General features: G+C 35.9%; 1 protein-coding gene across 7 annotated transcripts in view; it reads right to left on the minus strand.

Moving 5' to 3' along the window:
* Nucleotides 1-22,870, minus strand: part of NRF1 (nuclear respiratory factor 1) — a 152,605-nt gene that overhangs the window by 65,305 nt on the left and 64,430 nt on the right. For all 7 annotated transcript variants that reach the window (XM_037019545.2, XM_037019547.2, XM_073238470.1 and 4 more), the window contains 2 exons: nucleotides 17,503-17,617; nucleotides 14,523-14,649 (listed from right to left, as the gene is read on the minus strand). In XM_037019545.2, coding sequence (XP_036875440.1) covers nucleotides 14,523-14,649; nucleotides 17,503-17,617 — 242 coding nt within the window. The remainder of the gene's footprint in view (nucleotides 1-14,522; nucleotides 14,650-17,502; nucleotides 17,618-22,870) is intronic.

Consider the following 22,870-nt stretch of genomic DNA (forward strand, 5'->3'; position numbering starts at 1 on the left):
TTCTACAAAGGATGACACAACATAACTTCATAGATCTTTAAGTTCTCACGGTCTCAATTTGATCCAGTGTAGGATTAGAACTTAGAAACCAAATCTACATTTGTGAATTTCTGAGTGCTGCCAAATGTTTAAGGTGCTTTCTTCATTCAACAAATATTACTGAGCAACTACTAATGGCAGGCACAGTGATGGGATTGGGATCATAATGGATGAAGCAGAGTTTGTGCAAGCAAATAACAAAGACTTTTGTAGTTGGAGAGGACAGGAAGGCCAGAGAGTGGGGCATAATGAGGCTAGAGACAAGTAGGAGTCAGGCAGAGGACTCCTGCCACTGAAAAGGTAACTGGACACCCCAGAGATGATGGCTAGGATCATGGCAATAGCAAAAGAGAAAGTGGGCCAATGTGAGAGAGATTTAGAGAATAAACAGAGAACAAAATAATGGATGGGGTGAAGGAGAAAAGGAGGTGCCAACACTGGTTCTATGTTTCTGCCTTGCATAACTGATTAGTGGGAGAGATACTGGAAACAGACAATATATTATTTTTTGATAGGGGAGGAGAAGATTTAAGTTTACTTTTGCTGAACTTCAGCAGCTATTAAGATATCCATGAGATTTTTCTTTTTCCTATTCTCTTTCAGTCACAATCTTTTGGGTATATTTTTGATAATAACTGTTCTGTGTTGTGTCTTCAATATGTGTGGAAATAACCTTTCTTTCTTCTTTAAAAACTACATACAGGCATATGCATGTATTGATGAAGTTCGTCTCTTACCACCTACTATCTTTTGCTCACTCACTCGCCCCCACGGTGCTCTGATGGCCTTTTCTCTTGGTTCTGAAGGTCTGACCAGGAGAAGGGATAACCTTTGCCATTCATGAGCACTAGAATAATGTCCTTTAAAATGCCTCTTTCCCTCTCCAGAAAGAAGCTAGTAGTAGCTACAGTGAGTGCTTGCTTGTTACAATCATGCAGACCTTTCACAGGCCTGTGACAAACTGGAAGGCAGCTCTATTTGCTCCCCTTCAGAAGAAGGAGCAAGGACCAAGAAAATGAGATCAAATTTGAAACCTAGTAGTAAACACCCTGGACAAACCTATGGCAGATGTAATACTCTATCACCTTGAACACAAATCTCTGTGGTGCTTGAACCCTGGCTCTACTTTTCAGAAGTTGGGGCATCTTGGGCAAATCACTCAACCTCTCTGATTAAAATGAAAATAATAATAATATACCTACATCTTATGGTTAATGCCAGAATTACTATAAATATGTACACCTTAAAATTGTACAACTGTGCTATGCTAAACAAATGCTAGTTACGACAATCCTCTGCACTCAGCTATACTAGAAACATGTAGAAAATGCAGATTTACTTTTAAAGTAGGATGAAATTCTATGTATGGTTGGTTCTCTGACTTGCTTTTTTCACTTAATATAGTGTCACATCTGAAAATGCTAATAGGAAGACACATGCTTAATGGCAGTACAGCAGTCTCATCTATGGATGAGCCATCAAACCAACCCCTTATCTTTCAACTTTTAGGTGGTTCTCAATTTAAAAATATTACTATGAATAGTATAGTGACTAATATCCTTGCACATTTAATCAATTATTTCCTTAGGAAAAAATTTCAAAAGGAAGCTGGGTTAAAAAATATACATTTGGGGCACTTCTTTTTTTTATATATATATATTTTTCATTTTGGTATCATTAATCTACAATTAGATGAAGAACATTATGTTTACTAGGCTCCCCACTTCACCAAGTCCCCCCCAAATACCCCTTCACAGTCACTGTCCATCAGCATAGTAAGATGCTGTAAAATCACTACCTGTCCTCTCTGTGTTGCACAGCCCTCCCGGTGCCCACCCCACTATACATGCTAATCGTAATGCCCCCTTTCTTTTTCCCCGCCCTTCTCCCTCCCTTCCCACCCATCCTCCCCAGTCCCTTTCCCTTTGGTAACTATTAGTCCATTTTTGGGTTCTGTGATTCTGCTGCTATTTTGTTCCTTCAGTTTTCCTTTGTTCTTATACTCCACATATGAGTGAAATCATTTGGTACTTGTCTTTCTCCGCCTGGCTTATTTCACTGAGCATAATACCCTCTAGGTCCATCCATGTTGTTGCAAATGGTAGGATCTGTTTTTTTCTTATGGCAGAGTAATATTCCATTGTGTATCTGTACCACATCTTCTTTATACATTCATCTACTAATGGACATTTAGGTTGCTTCCTGGGGTACTTCTTATACCAGTTGCCAATCTGTCCTCCAGAAAATTACAGCAATTTAAATTGCCTGGTTGACATGCCAACACTGCAAGTGACACATGTTTTCATGTCTGCCAATATGAGCCGTGTAAAATGGTTCTTTGTTTTAATTCCCACTTCTTTGAAATATTTTGTTAGACATTTTTTATTTCCTCCTTTCATTTGTCTTTTTTCTCTTTTGTCGGATGTTTAAAAAGTGTAATTTTTCTTTATTTTTATATTATTGACTATATTCCTTATGTTATAGGAGTCTGTTTTGTTTATAATTTGTTTTATTTTTTTAAATTCCACATATAAGTGAAATAATACAGTTACTTGTTTTTGTCTTATTTCACTTAGTATAATATCTTCTGGGTCCATCCATGTTGTCACAAATGGCAAGATTTCATTCCTTTTTATGGCTGATATTCCACTGCATACATGTACCACATCTTCTTTATCCATTCATCTATTGATGAGCACTCAGGTTGCTTTCATATCAATTGTAAATAATGCTGCAATAAATATACGGACACATGTACATACCTTTTTGAATTAGTTATTTTGTTTTCTCTGGGCAAATTCCCAGACGTGGAATATTACTGGATCATATGGTATTTCTATTTTTAATTTTTTTGAGGAAATTCCACTGTTTTCTATAGTGGCTGCACGAATTTACATTCCCGTCAATAGTGCCTAAGGGTTCCCATTTCTCCACATCTTCATCAACACTTGTTACTTCTTGTTTCTTTGATACTAGCCATTCTGACAGTGTGAAGGGATAATCTGATTGTGGTTTTGATTTACATTTTTCTGATGATTAGTGATGCTGAATATTGTTTCATGTGTCTGTTGTTGATCATCTGTATGTCTTCTTTGGAAAAATGTCTATTCAGGTCTTCTGCCCATTTTTGAATGAAAAAATTTAAATATACAGAAAGGTGAAAAGAGTGGCAAAAGAAATGTCTCTACCACCTAGATTCAATAATTGTCAATGTTTTGGCATAATTACTTTATCTGCCATCTGTGTACACACACACACACACACACACACACGGTGGTTTTTGGGCCAAGCACTTAAAGTGTATTTTAGACACTGCAACACTTTTAAATACTTCAGCATGCATCTTGGAAAAATAAGGGCGCCCTCCTATAATATAATTATCAGATCCTACAAAAATATAATTTCTTAATATCATCTAATAGCTAATTCATACTCAACTATATCTTTGGATCTTTGTTACTCATCTTCTTACATTTTTATTGGTTTTTGAGAGCTCTTTATATATTAAGAATTTATATATTACTCATTAGTTCACTACTTTGTGATCTTGGACAAAATACTTAAGCTCTCAAATTCTCAATTTCTACATCTATAAAGCATAGATAACATACATGTACATCATAGGGTTATTGTGATGATTAAGTAAAAACCATAAATATATAGTACTTAGCAGAAAATAGGCACATTATAAACACTCAATAAATTGCTGTTATTATTTTGAACTTAGTTTCCAATTTGTTGCGAGCCATTTAATTCTTTTGTAGTGACTTACTATACACTCCAATTGTGGGCAAAGAGGTAACATGGGCAGAACATAATATAAAGAAATAAACAAAACCCTGGAAAATTTAAGAAAAATTTCAACTACTGTTAAAAGGCCAGTAAAATTTTCAATCCTCTTTCAATCAACTCCTAAAATTACAGAAAGTCTGGACTCTGAAATCTGTATTCCAAAAAAAAGGAGCCCTACTGAATTTTAATTTTTCCAGAGTTCTCAGCAGCCTCCAGCTAGAAGAGCAAAAAGGAAAATTAATGATGGTTTCAGGTAGGAGGACAAAAGGAAAGTATCAGTTTTTAATTAAATAACACATGCAAAGTGCTTATAACTATACCTACAGAAGCACTCAATAAATGTTAGACATTATTATAAAATCTAAATCTTACTGTTGTTAGTAAGAGATTATGTACAATACACTGCATAACTGATTATGGTAAACAATGGACTCTAATTCTTTAATACTGCCCTGTATACCAATGCATATTAAGGAATACTTTATATCTTTAAGGTTTAACAGAAGTCACCCAAAATAATATGGCATAATGTTCCTTTGAGGGATACAGTTTAATTACTTTTTCAACTTTGTATGTGTTTATTGTTCTACTGAGGTTTGCATATGTTTTGGTTAGTTTATTTTTTTACAAAACTATCCTGGAGGTTTTTAATTTGTAAGAACAGAAGTAATGCAAAGCATTTCCTTATAATTTTCGATCTATTTATTCCTGCAATTATTATTCTCATCTCATTTCAAAGACTGTATTTGTTTCCCTCTCCCTTTTTCTCAGTTATCATGGCAGAAGTTTTCCTATTTCATTGGACTTAGTAACACTTCTTGAATGTAACAATTCTACTTTATCTCTTTATAAACTCATTACTTTTTTTCTACATATTTACTTACTCTATTTTTTCTTAGACTTATTTGATTGTTTCCTTTCCAGCTTTTTGAATTAGATGAAAATTTACCTGTTTTCCCATCTTTTTTGTATGTAAAAAAATTAAGACAATGAATATTCCTTTAAATATCAGTTCAGATAATAACTCTTGTTTTATGTTGTTATTGTTTCTAAACAGTCTGCAAATTAAGTTTTTCTTGAGAAGTAATTTTACATTTCCATGTGGCTGCAAATTGTTTCCTGTTAATCTTTTGATATTAAGTTTTAAGTTTTCTGTAATGTGGTCAAAAATATAGCCTGGCTAACTTCTGCATTTTACAATTCATTGAGATTTTGGGGGGACCTAATAGTAACATATGGTCAATTCTTATAATCCATTCATGTAATTTTTCAAGTATGTTATATTCTCCCCTTATAAGGTTATCAAAGCTAGTGTATCTATCATTTGTATTAACTATGCTTATTTTATTATTCAGATTTCTATATTCTTATTTATATTTTTCTTCCTTGATCTGATTTGAGTAGGAAATATTAAAGTCTCCAACAACAATTGTGGTTTCTTTTATTTTCTTCTTACATTTCTAACTTTTTGATCTACATGCTTTGCTTTAATGTTATTTGAGGCATAACAGATTCATTATAAATTCATACTGCTTATCAATAGTAAATGACCTCTGGTTCTCAGTCAATACTAATTTGTCTTGAGAATTTGGCTTTCTCAAATATTAATACTGAAACCCCTGATTTACTTTTGTAGGCATTTGTCTATCATACCTTTGCATGTTACTTTACTTTTAACATTTTTTAACAGCTTTATTGAGATATAATTTATATACTATATATTAGTTTCCTATGGCTGCCACAAACTATCACAAACTTGGTGGCTTAAGACAATAGAAATTAATTTTCTTAGTTTTAGTGGGCTAAAGTCAAGGCTGTTGGCAGGGCTGGTCCTTCTGCAGGGTCCAGGGGAGAATCCATTTCCTTGTCTTGTCTAGCTGCTGTCTGGCCTGAATTCCTTGGGTCCTGACCTCTTCCTTGAACCCAACCTCTTGCTTCCACTAACCCATCTCCTACTTCTTGTAGCAATTGCCCTTTGTCTCCCCATACAAAAGACACTTTATTAGATTTAGGGGCTACCTGGATAATCCAGGCCAATCTCAAGATCCTGAATTTAACCATGGCTACAAAGTCTTTTTTGCCATGGAAGGTAACATTCAAAGGTTCCAGAGACTTGGACCTGAATATCTTTGGGGGTCATTATTCAGCCTACCATACCATACAGCTCACCCATTTAAAGTGTGCATTTAAACTTTTTAAGTTTATTGCAAGTGTATCATAATCTCATTTTAGAACACTTTCATTCCCCCTAAAAGAAACTCCATACCCACTGACTGTCACTCTCCATTCCCCCTTTACACCTCTCCAACCTGGCAACCTCTACTTTCTATCTCTCTAGATTTGCCTATTCTGGACATTTCACATAAATGGAATCATATATGTAGTATTTTGTAACTGGGTTCTTTCACTTAGCACAATGTTTTCTAGGTCCATCCATACTGTAGTATTTATCAGTACTTCATTCCTTTTTATTGCTGAAAAATATTTCTCATTATGGATAATACCATACTTTATCCACTCATCAATTGATGGACATTGGGTTGTTTACAAACTTTGTGGCTACTATGAATAATGCTGCTATGAACATTGTGTGCATACATTTTGTTTTCAGTTCTTTTGAGCAAACCTGGGAGTAGAAATGCTTGGTCATATGGTAACTTACATTTTGAGAAATCACCAAACTGTTTTCCAAAGCATCTGAATCATTTTACATTCCCAAGAGCAATGTATGAGGGTTCCGATTTCTCTAAATCCTTACCAACACTTATTACTGCCCATTTTTAAATTATAACCATCCGAGTAGGTATGAAGCGGTATATCTCATTGTGGTTTTGATTTTTCTTTCTCTAATGATTAATGATTATCATTAGTGCCCATGTGCTTGCTGGTTATATCTGTATCTTCTTTGGAGGATTATCTATTCAGATTCTCTGCCATTTTCAAATGGGGCTATCTGTCTTTCTATTGTTGAGTTGTAGGAGTCACACTCTGGATCCAAGTTCTTTATCAAATTCATGATTTGCAAATATTTTCTATGGACTGTCTTTTCACTTCCTTGATGGGCATAGTTTGTAGCTACTTTGAATATCTGAGGGTCACTGTAAGCATGTTACTAAATAGAATAGAGTTGGGTTGTGATTTGGATTGTTGTTCCAGTGTGAAAGAAAACCTTTGTCTTTAACAAGGGAGTTTAACCCATTCATATCTGTGACTTATAACAAAATTAACTAGTCTTGCTTTATTTACTTTGCTCTATGCTTTATGTTTTATTTTATTTTTAAATTCCTTCCCTTGTTTTCTATCTTTTGTTTGCAGATTTGTTTTTTTCCTCTTTACTGCTCTAGAAAACATATTCTGCTTCTAATTCTGAAGGTATTTATTCTTTAGTCTATATTTATCAAACATCAGTCAATGGAAAGCCATCTACTGCTTTCTTTCTCAGTCTGGTCTACATATGACTATTCCTGTTTCACAAAGTCTATATCTTTTTGTATTCTATGGAGGACTCAGGACTCACTCCAACAGTTTCCTATAACTTTCTTTTGGATTTTTCATTGACTGATTTTCAGAGGTATTTTTCTGAGTCTTCCAGATGAGTCTTTTTCATAGGTTACATTACTAGTAGTTAGCAGTGATATTATTTTGAATTTTCAATACTGAAGAAAAGACATGCCTAGATTGCATGTTTGTCAACAGCATGACCCTAAGGGCTGCCTGTCAGGTGCCACTTTGAATTAGAAGCCTTCTACCACATTCTTCAACGGAAAGGTCCAAATATGCATCTCATTCCAAGGCCTCAGACATTTTGGTAAAACTCAAAAAGCAAACCTCAAAATAATTAAGAAAGAACTCACAGTATTTGTGTGTGAAAAAAAAACAAAGAACAAAAGATCATCAACTGATTACTAATTCTGAACTCTTGAAATGTTTACATTCAATATGTTCAATATGGGAGAAATCTAATAAATGTCATTTTAAGCTAATAAATTTATCCTAATAAAAACAAAATGCCGGGAGGAGTCAAGATGGCGGCATGAGTAGGGCAGAGGAAATCTCCTCCCAAAACCATATATATTTTTGAAAATACAACAAATACAAATATTCCTAGAAGAGAGACCAGAAGATACAGTACAATACCCAGGCAACATCTACACCTGCGAGAACACAGCACCTCATGAAGGGGATAAGATACAAGCTGCGGCCTGGCGGGAACCGAGTGCGCCCTGCACTCCAGCTCCCTGGTGGAAGGAGAGGAGTTGGAGCGGGGATGGAGTGGGAGCCCAGGACTGCTAAATACCCAGCCCTAGTCATCTGCACTGGGAGCACAGACACACAGTGCATGGTGTGCTGGATATTAGGGAAATGGAACAGTAAAACCTGCAAGTGGGTACCCACAGCCAGCGCCCCTGGAACAAAAGAAAAGTGAGTGCTTTTTGAAAGTCTTAAAGGGACAGGAGGCTCACAGCTGGACAGAAGCATCCCGGCACACTCAGCCCAGCAGCTGGGAATGCTGGGGAACTCCAGACGCCCTAACCCCATGGGCACAGCTCTGAGGACCCTCAAGGCAATAAACATCATCCCACCCGTTTCCCCTCCGGTGCGGCCCCACCATAGCAGAGCAGCAGCCTGAGACCAGCCGTGCCCACAGCGGTCGCACAGAGCCTCCAGGGCAGCTGCCAGGGCCAGATGCAGAGACCCCGTTAGTGCACAGCTGCCCAGCACAAGCCACTAGGGGTCGCCATTCTCACAGAAGAGGAAGACAACAAGCAAGCAGAAAGGGACTTTGTTCTCCCAGCTAACACACGTGCCAACTGCCTACGACTACCTCTATCGCCATGAAAACACAGAAGAATTTGATCCAGACCAGAATTACATAGACATCCCCTGATAGGGAACCTGGGGAGATAGATTTAACCAATCTTCCTGAAAAAGAATTCAAAATAAAGGTCATAAACCATGCTGATGGAGCTGCAGAGAAAAATGCAAGAGCTAATGGATAAAGTTGGGAGGGAGAATACAGAAATAAAACAATCTCTAGAAGGACTTAACAGCAGAATGGATGAGGTGCAAGAGGCCGTTAATGGAGTAGAAATCAGAGAACAGGAACACAGAGAAGCTGATGCAGAGAGAGAGAAGAATCTCCAAGCATGAAACAATATTAAGAGAACTGTGTGACCAATACAAACGGAACAATATTTGCATTACAGGGGTACCAGAAGAAGAAGAGGAAAAGGGATAGAAAGTATATTTGAAGAAATAATTGCTGAAAACTCCCCCAAACTGGGGGAGGAAATAGTTGCTCAGACCATGGAAGCACACAGAACTCCCAACAGAAGGGACCCACGGAGGACAACACCAAGACACATAATAATTAAAATGGCAAAGATCAAGGACAAGGACAGAGTATTAAAGGCAGCCAGAGAGAGAAAATAGAAAGGTCACCTACAAAGGAAAACCCATCAGGCTATCATCAGATTTCTCAACCTTACAGGCCAGAAGAGAATGGCATGATATATTTAATGCAATGAAACAGAAGAGCTGTGAAACAAGAATACTGTATCCAGCAGGATTATCATTTAAATATGAAGGGGAGATTAAACAATTCCAAGACAAGCAAAAGTTGAGGGAATCTGCTTTCCACAAACCACCTCTACAGGGTATTCTAGAGGAACTGTTCTAGAGGGAAGCACTCCTAAGGCTAAACAGATGTCACCAGAGAAAATAAAATCACAGCAAAGAAAGCAGACCAACCAAATACTAACTAAAGGCAAAAAGTAAAATCAACTACCCACAAAAGCAGTCAAAGAAAACACAAAAGAGCTCAAAGCAAAATACCTAACAAATGGAGAAGGAGGAATAAGAAGGGAGAGAAATAAAGAATCATCAGACTGTGTTTATAATAGCTCAATAAGCGAGCTAAGTTAGATGGTAAGATAGTAAAGAAGCTAACCTTGAACCTTTGGTAACCACGAATCTAAAGCCTGCAATGGCAATAAATACATATGTTTCAATAATTACCCTAAATGTAAATGGACTGAATGCACCAATCAAAAGATAAAGAGTAATAGAATGGATAAAAAAGCAAGACCCATCTATATGCTGCTTAGAAGAGACTCACCTCAAACACAAAGACATGCACAGACTGAAAATCAAGGGATGGAAACAGATATTCATGCAAACAACAAAGAGAAAAAAGTAGGTGCTGCAGTACTAGTATCAGACAAAATAGACTTCAAAACAAAGAAAGTAACAAGAGATAAAGAAGGACATTACATAATGATAAAGGGTTCAGTCCAACAAGAGGATATAACCATTATAAATATCTATGCACCCAATACAGGAGCACCAACATATGTGAAACAAATACTAACAGAATTAAAGGAGGAAATAGAATGCAATGCATTCATTTTAGGAGACCTCAACACACCATTCACTCCAAAGGACAGATCCACCAGAGAGAAAATAAGTAAGGACACAGAGGCACTGAACAACACACTGGAACAGATGGACCTAATAGACATCTATAGAAATCTACACCCAAAACCAACAGGATACACATTCTTCTCAAGTGCACATGAAACATTCTCCAGAATAGACCACATACTAGGCCACAAAAAGAGCCTCAGTGAATTCAAAAAGACTGAAATTCTACCAACCAACTTCTCAGACCACAAAGGTATAAAACTAGAAACAAACTGTACAAAGAAAGCAAAAAGGCTCACAAACACATGGAGGCTTAACAACATGCTCCTAAATAATCAATGGATCAATGACCAAATTAAAATAGAGATCAAGCAATATATGGAAACAAATGACAACAACAACACAAAGCCCCAACTTCTGTGGAACGCAGCGAAAGCAGTTTTAAGAGGAAAGTATATAGCAATCCAGGCATATTTAAAGAAGGAAGAAAAATCCCAAATGAATAGTCTACAGTCACAATTATCGAAATTAGAAAAAGAAGAGCAAATGAGGCCTAAAGTCAGCAGAAGGAGGGACATAATAAAGATCAGAGAAGAAATAAATAAAATTGAGAAGAACAAAACAATAGAAAAAAACCAATGAAACCAACGGCTGGTTCTTGGAGAAAACAAACAAAATAGATAAGCCTCTAGCCAGACTTATTAAGAGAAAAAGATAATCAACACACATCAACAGAATCAGAAATGAGAAAGGAAAAAATCATGACGGACCCCACAGAAATACAAAGAATTATTAGAGAATACTATGAAAACCTATATGCTAACAAGCTGGAAAACCTAGAAGAAATGGACAACTACCTAGAAAAATACAACCTTCCAAGACTGACCAAGGAACAAACAGAAAATCTAAACAGACCAATTACCAGCAATGAAATTGAAGTGGTAATCAAAAACTACCCAAGAGCAAAATCCCCGGATCAGATGGATTTACCGCGGAATTTTATCAGACATACAGAGAAGACATAATACCCATTCTCCTTAAAGTTTTCCAAAAAATAGAAGAGGAGGGAATACTCCCAAACTCATTCTATGAAGCCAGCATCACCCTAATACCAAAACCAGGCAAAGACCCCACCAAAAAAGAAAATTACAGACCAATATCCCTGATGAACGTAGATGCAAAAATACTCAACAAAATATTAGCAAACTGAATTCAAAAATACATCAAGAGGATCATACACCATGAACAAGTGGGATCCATCTTGGATGCAAGGATGGTACAACATTCGAAAATCCATCAACATCATCCACCACATAAACAAAAAGAAGGGCAAAAACCACATGATCATCTCCATAGATGCTGAAAAAGCATTCAACAAAATTCAACATCCATTCATGATAAAAATTCTCAGCAAAACAGGTATACAGGGCAAGGACCTCAACATAATAAGGCCATATATGATAAACCCACAGCCAGCATCATATTGAACAGAGAGAAGCTGGAAGCTTTTCCTCTGAGATCGGGAACAAGACAGGAATGTCCACTCTCCCTACCGTTTTTCAACATAGTACTGGAGCCACAGCAATCAGACAAAACAAAGAAATACAAGGAATCCAGATTGGTAAAGAATAAGTCAAACTGTCACTATTTGCAGATAACATGATATTATACATAAGAAACCCTAAAGAATCTACTCCAAAACTACTAGAACTAATATCGGAATTCAGCGAAGTTGCAGGATACAAAATTAATACACAGAAATCTGTGGCTTTCCTATACACTAACAATGAACTAACAGAAAGATAAATCAGGAAAACAAATCCATTCATAATTGCATCAAAAAGAATAAAATACCTAAGAATAAACCTAACCAAGGAAGTGAAAGACCCATACCCTGAAAAATACAAGATACTCTTAAGAGAAATTAAAGAGGACACTAACAAATGGAAACTCATCCCATGCTCTTGGGTAGGAAGAATTAATAGTCAAAATGACCATCCTGCCAAAAGCAATCTACAGATTCAATGCAATCCCTATCAAATTACCAACAGTATTCTTCAATGAACTAGAACAAATAGTTCAAAAATTCATATGGAACCAGAAAAGACCCTGAATAGCCAAAGCCATCCTGAAAAGGAAGAATAAAGTAGGGGGGATCTCGCTCCCCAACTTCAAGCTCTACTACAAAGCCACAGTAATCAAGACAATTTGGTACTGGCACAAGAACAGAGCCACAGACCAGTGGAACAGAATAGAGACTCCAGACATTAACCGAAACATATATGATCAATTAATACATGATAAAGGAGCCATGGACATACAATGGCAAAATGACAGCCTCTTCAACAGTTGGTGTTGGCAAAACTGGACAGCTACATGTAAGAGAATGAAACTGGAACATTGTCTAACCCCATACACAAAAGTAAATTCGAAATGGATCAAAGACCTGAATGTAAGTCATGAAACCATAAAACTCTTAGAAAAAAACATGGGCAAAATCTCTTGGACATAAACATGAGCGACTTCTTCATGAACATATCTCACCAGGCAAGGGAAACAAAAGCGAAAACGAACAAGTGGGACTATGTCAAGCTGAAAAGCTTCTGTACAGCAAAGGACAACATCAATAGAACAAAAAGGTACCCTACAGTATGGGAGAATATATTCATAAATGACAGATGCGATAAAGGGTTGACATCCAAAATACATAAAGAGCTCACACACCTCAACAAACAAAAAGCAAATAATCAAATTTAAAAATGGGCAGAGGAGCTGAACAGTTCTCCAAAGAAGAAATTCAGATGGCCAACAGGCACATGAAAAGATGCTCCACATCACTAGTCATCAGAGAAATGCAAATTAAAACCATAATGAGATATCACCTCACACCAGTTAGGATGGCCACCATCCAAAAGACAAACAACAACAAATGTTGGCGAGGTTTTGGAGAAAGGGGAACTCTCCTATACTGCTGGTGGGAAAGTAATTTGGTTCAACCATTGTGGAAAGCAGTATGGAGGTTCCTCAAAATGCTCAAAATAGAAATACCATTTGACCCAGGAATTCCACTTCTAGGAATTTACCCTAAGAATGCAGCAGCCCAGTTTGAAAAAGACATATGCATCTCATGTTTATCGCAGCTCTATTTACAATAGCCCAGATATGGAAGCAACCTAAGTGTCTATCAGTAGATGAATGGATAAAGAAGATGTGGTACGTATACACAATGGAATATTATTCAGCCATAAGAAGAAAACAAATCCTACCATTTGGAGCAACATGGATGGAGCTAGAAGGTATTATGCTCAGTGAAATAAGCCAGGCAGAGAAAGACAAGTACCAAATGATTTCACTCGTATGTGGAGTATAAGAACAAAGAAAAAACTGAAGGAACAAAACAATAGCAGACTCACAGAATCCACGAATGGACTAACAGTTACCAAAGGGAAAGGGACTGGGAAGGATGGGTGGGAAGGGAGGGATAAGGGGGGGAAAAAGAAAGGGGGCATTATGATTAGCATGTATAATGTGGGGGGTATGGGGAGGGCTGTGCAACACACAAGTAGTGATTCTGCAGAATCTTACTATGCTGATGGACAGTGACTGTAATGGGGTTTGTTGGGGGGACTTGGTGAAGGGGGGAACCTAGTAAACATAATGTTCCTCATGTAATTATAGATTAATGATACCAAAATAAAGAAAAACAAAAAGAAACAAAATACCATTTAAATCCAGACAGATCATAATTTTACTAATACTCAAAATTATTTCAGCCACAGAAAGAGTAGTTCACCTGGTATAAGTATATGTGAGGGTAAAATGCTATTTTTTAAAGTTAGCTATGGATAGGTATGTAATCCAAATATTCAACTGTATTTCAAAATTAAATGCAGAGTGCTAAATCAGTTCTTCAAGGAAATGCAAGGGATTTTAAATATGCAACTCAAGTATCAGCAGTCAATCAAATGCTCTCAGGTTTGCCTCATGTAGTTTTTATCTTGGAATTATCTACAATTTCGTTTCTGACATAAATCAGTAGTTTTTTTTTTTTAAACCCCGCAGTGGTTTCTTAGCGAACACAACACCATTCTTTCCATTGCATCTGGTAGGGTAAAATACCTTGTCAAGGGAAGCAGAAACAAAAATGATCCTTTATATTTTGATCTGCATTAATGTGGTTTGAAATTGTGCCAGACAGAGGATCCAGAGAATGTGAGCAACAATGCACAGAGAGCAAAGAGTATCTAAGCAAAACTCAGTTTTCTTACCACATTCTCCAAAGGTGCTGCACCAAACACTTTAAAGACAGGGTTGGGTTTGGAGGGTGAGATACAAAGGACAATAGCTTGCTGTCCCACTCGAGTAGTATATTCGTCTAATGTGGCTCGAAGTTTTCTGAATCAGAGAATGAAAAGAGAATAAAAACAGTTAAGAAGATAGAAACTGCAGTGACACAAATACAAAATTTACTTTGAGACAATTTATTCTGATTAAATGTTTTCTTTTACCTGAAATGTGAAAAAGGGAGTGTGAAGTTTGATAGCCCATTCAGCAGAAATACGTATACAGTTTTGTCCTGAAGACCAATGACTAGCCACTGATATAAGGGTCTATTACAGGACTACCTCAGGACATAGCCATGGCACAAAGCTGAACACAGTGACTATCATCCTTCCTGATCTTGGTAATACCAGAGGGGTTTTCTCTTACTGCTACTTATAATAATAAAGACTGATGCTGAGATGCCCTCTTACAGATGTTGTTATAACGTCTTCATGAGGCTTAAATTACCTACTTCTAATTTCTTTGACTGAAATTACTAGTTCAAAAACATTGTTTTCAGATTTCATTGTGCTGTAAACAATAATTCTCAGTCCTGCAGTATTTTACAAATGAGAATGAAGCAAAAGAACTTTTTCAAATATATCAACACTGGATGAAATAGAAATGCTTTTCTTTTCCTCTGAAATCATGGGAGATTATTTTAAAGTTCTTCATTCCATAATTCTCCTGGGAACATGGCCTAACTTTTAAAGGACTAGTGAGTCACACCAATTCAAATGAGGCTAAGTCAACATATCTAAAATAAAGTTTTCCATCTTTCTCCAAAACCATGTCCTGTTGTATCTATGACCCTTATAGCAAAGGTATTTCTACAAACAATACATTCTAATTTCTCCTGCCTATACTTTCATTAAAGGAAATGAGAAGAACTGACCATCTAGTGGTATATAACCTCTTCCTTTGCTGGAAACTACTGTTAAGGACTTTTTGGGTTTTTCTTCCAGTTTCTTCTAATCTTCTTAAATTAATATAGACTGTATTTTCTAGCTTTTGTCACATATCATTTACATGGATGCCACCCATTTGGATTCAACATTCCAATAAACATCTAGAAAATGTGGATACAGTGTTTAAAATACTATCCGAAAAAACTTCTGGAACATTTTATAGGCTAAATTTCTTATCCTATATATGAATCCATGTTGTGCAACCTGTTGAAATATTAAGTCTTCCATGTACAACACCTGTGTAATAATCTTTCTTGGCAACCTACAAATTCTTCAGAATAAAAATGAGCCAATATCCACATACCAAACAAGAAATGTGGCAGCATTCCTTAAAGGAATGGTCTATATACACTGTCTCTAATTTTTCTCTTACAATTCTCTCTTGAAGACATTCCCATCCTTTCATACTCAGTACTCCTTTGAAAACGGTTCTGTGAAGTTCAATCATGATCTCCATGTTGCTCAATCTAATGGCCAATTTGCACCTTATCCAACACATTAGCAACATTTGACAGAGTTGATCACACATCCTCCTTGAAACACTTTATCACACTTGATTTCCAGAATACCACTCTCAGTTTTCCTCCTGACTCACTGGTTGTTTCTTAGATTTCTTTGCTAGTTCCTTTCATCTCTCCAACTTCTAAAGCATAGAGTGCCTCAGGCCTCAGTCTGTATTCACTCCCTAAGTGATTTCTTCCAGTCTCATAGTTTTAAACACACCTGGTGCTTATATCTTCAGCCAAGATCTCTCTTTTGAATTCCAGACTCATATATCTAACTGCTTATTCTGTATATCCACTTAATGGTTAAGAGATCCGAAACCAAATGGATCAAACCATGGACCTTAAAATGCCCAAAACCAAATTCCTGATTCTGCCCTACCCTCACTCCCTATCTACTCCTCTTCCAGTAAGTGTCATCTTAATCCTTCCAGTAATTACACCAAAAACCCTGAGGTCACCCTTTAATCCTTTTTCTCTCTCACATCCCACATCCAATCCATCAATGAATCACAATGGTGTTGATTTCTGAAATATAGTCAGAACCTGACCACCTCTTGCCACCTTTGCTGCTGTTACAGTAAGTTTAAGACACTTTTGTTTCTGGCCTGGATTATTATAGTAACCTCCTAATTGAGCTCCCTGCTTCCATTCTTGTATCCCTAGAATCTATTCTCAATACAGCAGCCCAAGTGATCCTTTTAAATATTAAGTCAGATCTTAACAATGTTTTGGTCCAAAGAATTCATTGACTTTCCACCTCGCTCAGAGTAAGAGTCAAAGTCCTTTGACCAAAAGACTCCATGATGTGGCTCTCCACTATTACTCTGACCACCTCTCCTCTCACTCTCTCCCTCACTGTTCCTCCAACATGATCACCATGTTCCTTCCCATTCCAAAGCCTTTGTTCTTGCTATTTCCTCTGCCTGAAAAGCTCCTCCTCTAGACACCAAAATGGTTGCCCTTTCACTGACTTTAGGTCTCTGTTCAAAGGTTGCCTCAACAAAGAGGATTTTGTAGACCATCCCTATAAAAAAAGAGAAACTACTATATTCCCCAGTCCCCAAACCATTCTATTTTCCTTATTCCGCTTTGTTTTTTCCATAGCACTTATCACCATCTGACACATTTGTTTATTTTCTTTTGCTCTCCTCTAAAACATGAGCTCCTTAAGGAATTTGTTTCCCTCACTGTTATATTCCTAAGACCTATAACAATGCCTAGCACATTGCAGGCATAAATTTACTCTGAAGCAATTAATGTGATATTATATATCTGTTAATCATATTTCTAGTTTCATTTACTTAACTTTATAAGAGTATTTTTAAATCTAATTCTGTCATCAAGAAATATTGCTTGGTATCCTTGGTGAACCTAATAACATGTTTTACCTCTACCATCCATCCCATGAAGTATTTGAGGAACAGCAACAATATGGATAAGGGAGCCCTCACCGAAGCAAACGTGTTTGCTGTCTTTTTCGGATAGATGGATTAGACTCAAACACATGAGGCCGTTTCCGTTTCTTTCCTGTTGCCACAGCAGCAGCAGCGGCCATTCCCACAGGACCTGAAATAATAATGTGCGTGCTGAGATCAGGCAGAACCTGTTAACTGTACAAGACAAAAATAGTAACAAAAAAGGTAGCATTTATTTCCTAATATGTTATCAATATTTTCCTGATATTGTTGACATACTTTACTATTGTTCAACATGAATCATATTTTAATTTATCAATAAAATTAAGTGACTCTTTTAAAAAAGTGAATGGCTTTCACCTCCCCACCACACATACCAGCTTGAAGTTTATATAACATTGTTTTTCACTTTGTTTTGTTTTGCCAGCATGCCCTTACTGTCAAGACAAAACTCTCAGAGGTGCTAGATGAAGTTACAGCATTGAGAAGAAGAGCTTGCCAAAACAAAAAATCACATTTCAAATTTCAATTCCATCCCTGTGCCCCTCTTCCCATTACCCCAGGACACAGCCAAATTAAGGAGATAACCACTCCGACTTGGAACTCCTACCTATAAGAGGAATATCTGGAAGAGTATCATCTTAAATGGAAATTTTTTTCTTGTATATCTGAGAACTGTGCACAGAATGGAGCTGCTGACAAGGCGGTCCAGGTGATGAAAGCATCCTGGCAGGAAAAAGTTGAAAACTGTCCCATTCTAAAGAAGAAATGTTAATAAAAGTTGGTCTGACTTGCCCTGAAAACTAATGATTAAAATAAAGGATAGGCCCTAGGAACTATTAGGGTCTCTTATTCATGGAATCTCAATATATCAAGGACATTCCTTTGTTTTTTTTGAACAGATAATCTACTTTTATCCTTACCTGTAAACCCTTTAATAGGCTTAATGAAAATTAAATTGCTCACATTTATACTGGCATATATGTTACATATTGTCTAAGTGGCTCCCTGAAGCTCTAGATGAGCCTCTCTGCATGTTGCTTGGTAGTATAATGAGTCTGACTTAAACTGTAAAGAGCACCAAAGCAAGTCAAAAAATAAATTAATGCTTTTTAACCCCCTTCCCATCAGAAACAATTGATAGAGGGAAAAATCTTATTGATGCATTTTTTCCAATATATATATTTTAATTGTGATATAAACACTTAACATGAGATCTACCATTTTAACAAATTTTTAATTATACAATACAGAATGTCTAAATATAGGCACACATTGTACAGCAGATCTCTAAAACTAATTCACCTTGTATAACTGAAACTTTGGACCTATTGAATAATGACTCCCCATTTCCAAGCCCCAGCCCCTGGCCACCACAATTCTTCTCTCTGCTTCTATTAGTTTGACAAGTTTAGATACCTCATACAAGTGTAATCATGTAATATCTGTCCTTTGGTAAGTGGCTTATTTCATGTAACATAATGCCATCAAAGTTCATCCATGTTGTTGCATATGACAAGATTTCCTTTTTTTCTTTTTTTATTAAGTTATTATTGATATACACTCTTATGAAGGTTTCACAACAAAAATAATGTGGTTATTACATTCACCCTTATTATCGAGTCCCCCCCATACCCCATTACAGTCACTGTCCATCAGTGTAGTAAGATGCCACAGAGTCCCTATTTGTCCTCTCTGAGCTATACTGTCTTCCCTGTGGCCCCACACACACCATGTGCACAAAAGATTTCCTTCCTTTTTAAGGCTGAATAGTATTCTATTGTACACACACACACACACACATTTTATCCCTTTATCTGTCAACGGGCACATGGGGTGCTTCAACAACTTGGCTATTGTGAGTAATGCTGCAAAGAACACGAACACTGCAAATACCTCTATGAGATCCTGATTTCAATTATTTTGAATAAATATCCAGAGGTGGAATCTCTGGATCATATGGTAGTTCTATTTTTTTTTATTTTCGGAAGAGCCTTCATACTGTTTTCCACAGAAGCTGTACCATTTTATAGTCCCACCAACAGCATACAAAGGTTCCAATTTCTCCACATTTTCACCAATACTTATCTTTTGGTTTTTTTGATAATAGCTATCCTAAGAACTGTGAGGTAATATTGCATGTGGTTTTGATTTGGATTTGCCTGATGATTAGTGATACTGAACATCTTTTCATAGATCTGTTGGCCATGGTATATTTGTATTCTGTAGGGAGATGTCTACTCAAGTCCTTTGTCCATTTTTTAATCAGGTTATTTGTTTTTATGCTATAGAGTTATAGGAGTCTAACCCTTTATTATTAAGTCTTTCAAATACATAGCAAAGTCAAAAGAATTTTACAGTGAATATTCATATATATAATACCTAGACTATACGATTAACATTTGATTATATGTATCTATTCATCTTTCTATCCATTCATCAACCCATAATGGTTTTTTTAAATGCATTTCAAAGTAAACTGCAGTATGATTTACCTAAATATTTCAGAAGGAATATCTTTAGCTAGAGTTCAATATTTGTTTACAATTGTGAAATTTTTGTATAATAAAATGTACAAATCTTATGTGTATATTCTGCAAATTTTTTTTTTTAGATAATTATTTTTTATTGAAGGGTAGTTGACACACAGTATTACATTAGTTTCAGGTGTACAACACAGTGATTCAACATTTATATACATGATAATTCTAGGTACCAGCTATCACCATACCAAGTTGTTACAATATTTTGACTATATTCCTTATGCTATACATTACATCCCGGTTACTTATTTATTTTACAATTGGAAGTGTGTACTTTTTTAAAATTTTTTTTCTGTGAGGGCATCTCTCCTATTTATTGATCAAATGGTTGTTAACAACAATAAAATTCTGTACAGGGGACTCAATGCTCAATGCACAATCATTAATCCACCCCAAGCCTAATTTTCGTCAGTCTCCAATCTTCTGAAGCATAACGAACAAGTTCTTACATGGAGAACAAATTCTTACATAGTGATATTCTGTAAATTTTGAAAAATGTATATACCTATGAAACCAATTCTCTATCAAGATATGTAATAACACCATCACTATAGAAAGTTCTTATGCTCCTTCCCAGTCAGTTCCCACATTACCTCCCACAGGAACCTATAATTCCAGTATTTTTCACCCTACACTGGTTCTTCCAATTTTGGAACTTCAAAGAGTGGAACTGTACATGTACAGTAAGTGTAAGGTTTCTTTCACTTAGAATAATGTTTTTGAGATTCCCCCACATTGTTATATGTGTAGCTTATTATTGCTGAATATTGTTATATATCAGTAGCTTATGATTGCTGAATAATATTCCAAAGTATGAATAAACCAGTTTATCCATTATCTTCTTGATGGACAATCAAGCTATTTATAGGTTTAGGCTCTTAGGAGCAAAGCTACTTAATTTAGTTAATTAATTTATAAATTCAGTACAATTCAAATTAAAATCCCAATATGGGGGGATTAAATAAATCAATGTAATTGAATTAATCATTCACACTCTCCTGTATCAGAAGACAAGAGGTGGGAAAAGGATGGACTATTAAAAATATGGAGTTGGGACAACTGATTGTCAATATGGAAAAATAATGCAACTAGATCTCTACATCATATCATACACAAAATTAAATCCCAGGATTAAAGACCAAATGTAAAACATCAGTAAAATAAAACAAACCAACAAAAATCTTTATAGCTTCTACAATAAACTACTAGATTATTTATAAACTCAGGGTGTAAGACGAATTTCTTAAACAAGACTGCAAAAGGTTAAACTATAAGTTAAAAGACTGATAAATTTCACAATAATAAAAATCAAAACCTTTATGGACAAAAAGAAATGACAAATTGAGGGAGGGAGTGGGTAACAAACAGGGAGAAGATAACTACAATATATATTACTGAGAAAAGAATAATATTAAAGATATATCAACTCTTACAAATCAACAAGAAAAAGACAAACAACCTACTTGGAAAATGGACAAAGATATAAAAAGGAAATATGCAAAAGAATAAAAGTGAATAGTCAATAAAGATCTGAAATAGTGCTTTATCTTGTCTTCCTGTACTGGCTGGAACCTCAAGCTAGAGAAAAGCAAATTAAACCAACAGTGAGATACTATTTCATACCAATCAGACTGGCAAAGATGAAAAACAACTGACAATACCAAATGTGATGAGATGAGAAGCAAAAGGCAGTCTGCTAGTACACTGCTTGTGGGAATTAATATAATGATTTAGAAAGACATATGGATATCTAGTAAAGTTGAAAATGGCTATCTTTGTCTTCCAACTCTCCTCCTGGTACGCCCTCAAGCAGTGTTTCTCAAATAGCAGATTTCCGCCCTTTGGTGGCTCATGAGCAGTATTTTTTAATAAAACAGAATAAAGTGAAAGAAATGAACATATCAGCAAGAGTGTCAGTTGCAGTAGGGGTAGGTATTACTTCCTGTGAAATTGTTATTGCAGTTTTATGTGCATTTGTTTATTCTAGATCACAATGTCAAATGTAATAGTGTGGGATATTGTCAAACCAAGGCCAAAGAAACTCACCATGTGCACAAGAAAACATATAAATAATTTTCATTTTCTGTAATTGTAGTAGCAAAAAATTATGAACAACCTAAGTGTTCTAACAATATATGAGATATTCAGACAGTGAATGAATACCAAATAACAGTTCAAATGAAAACATACAGTCAAATTACCAAATTTCAGAAAAATAATACTGAATAAAATAAACATAATGTTACAGAAAGATAGGATTAGAGTGAGATCATATAAAACTTAAAACATGCACAACAATGCTAAGTATTGTTTATGATACATACACATACAGCAAGAACATAAAAGAAATCAAGAGAATGATGAAGGCCATATTCAGAATAGTGGCTACAGAGTTTCAGGGAGGAAAGGGAATAGGATTAGAAAAAACAGCAACCCTTTACCCCTCCCTCTCCATTTACCTTACTTTATTATTTTCTTTAGAGCACTCAGTGCTTTCTGGAAATTATTTTATTATTTGTACCCTTCTCCTCACCACTGGTTTGTAAGCTCCTATAGGAGCAAGTTCTTACCTGTTTTGTCATAATATCTATATACAGTGATATAGAGTATACAGTAATTCCTCAATAACTGTTGAATGATTAAATGGTAAATTATTTCTACCAACCTGGCCTCAGTTTCCACATTTGTCATATGCAAAGGTTGGATTAAAGTCCTTTTCTAATCTTAACACTATGATAATGCAGTACAGTCATACAGCAAAACAATATATCAAAGCATCTTTATTCCTAGGACAGAAGTTGACCTGGATTCACTATGTTAGGATGCCCTCTTCTGGGAAGTACAAAAATTTCAAAAATAAA

The sequence above is a fragment of the Manis javanica genome, chromosome 6, assembly GCF_040802235.1.
Source record: "Manis javanica isolate MJ-LG chromosome 6, MJ_LKY, whole genome shotgun sequence".
NCBI classification, from domain to species: domain Eukaryota; kingdom Metazoa; phylum Chordata; class Mammalia; order Pholidota; family Manidae; genus Manis; species Manis javanica.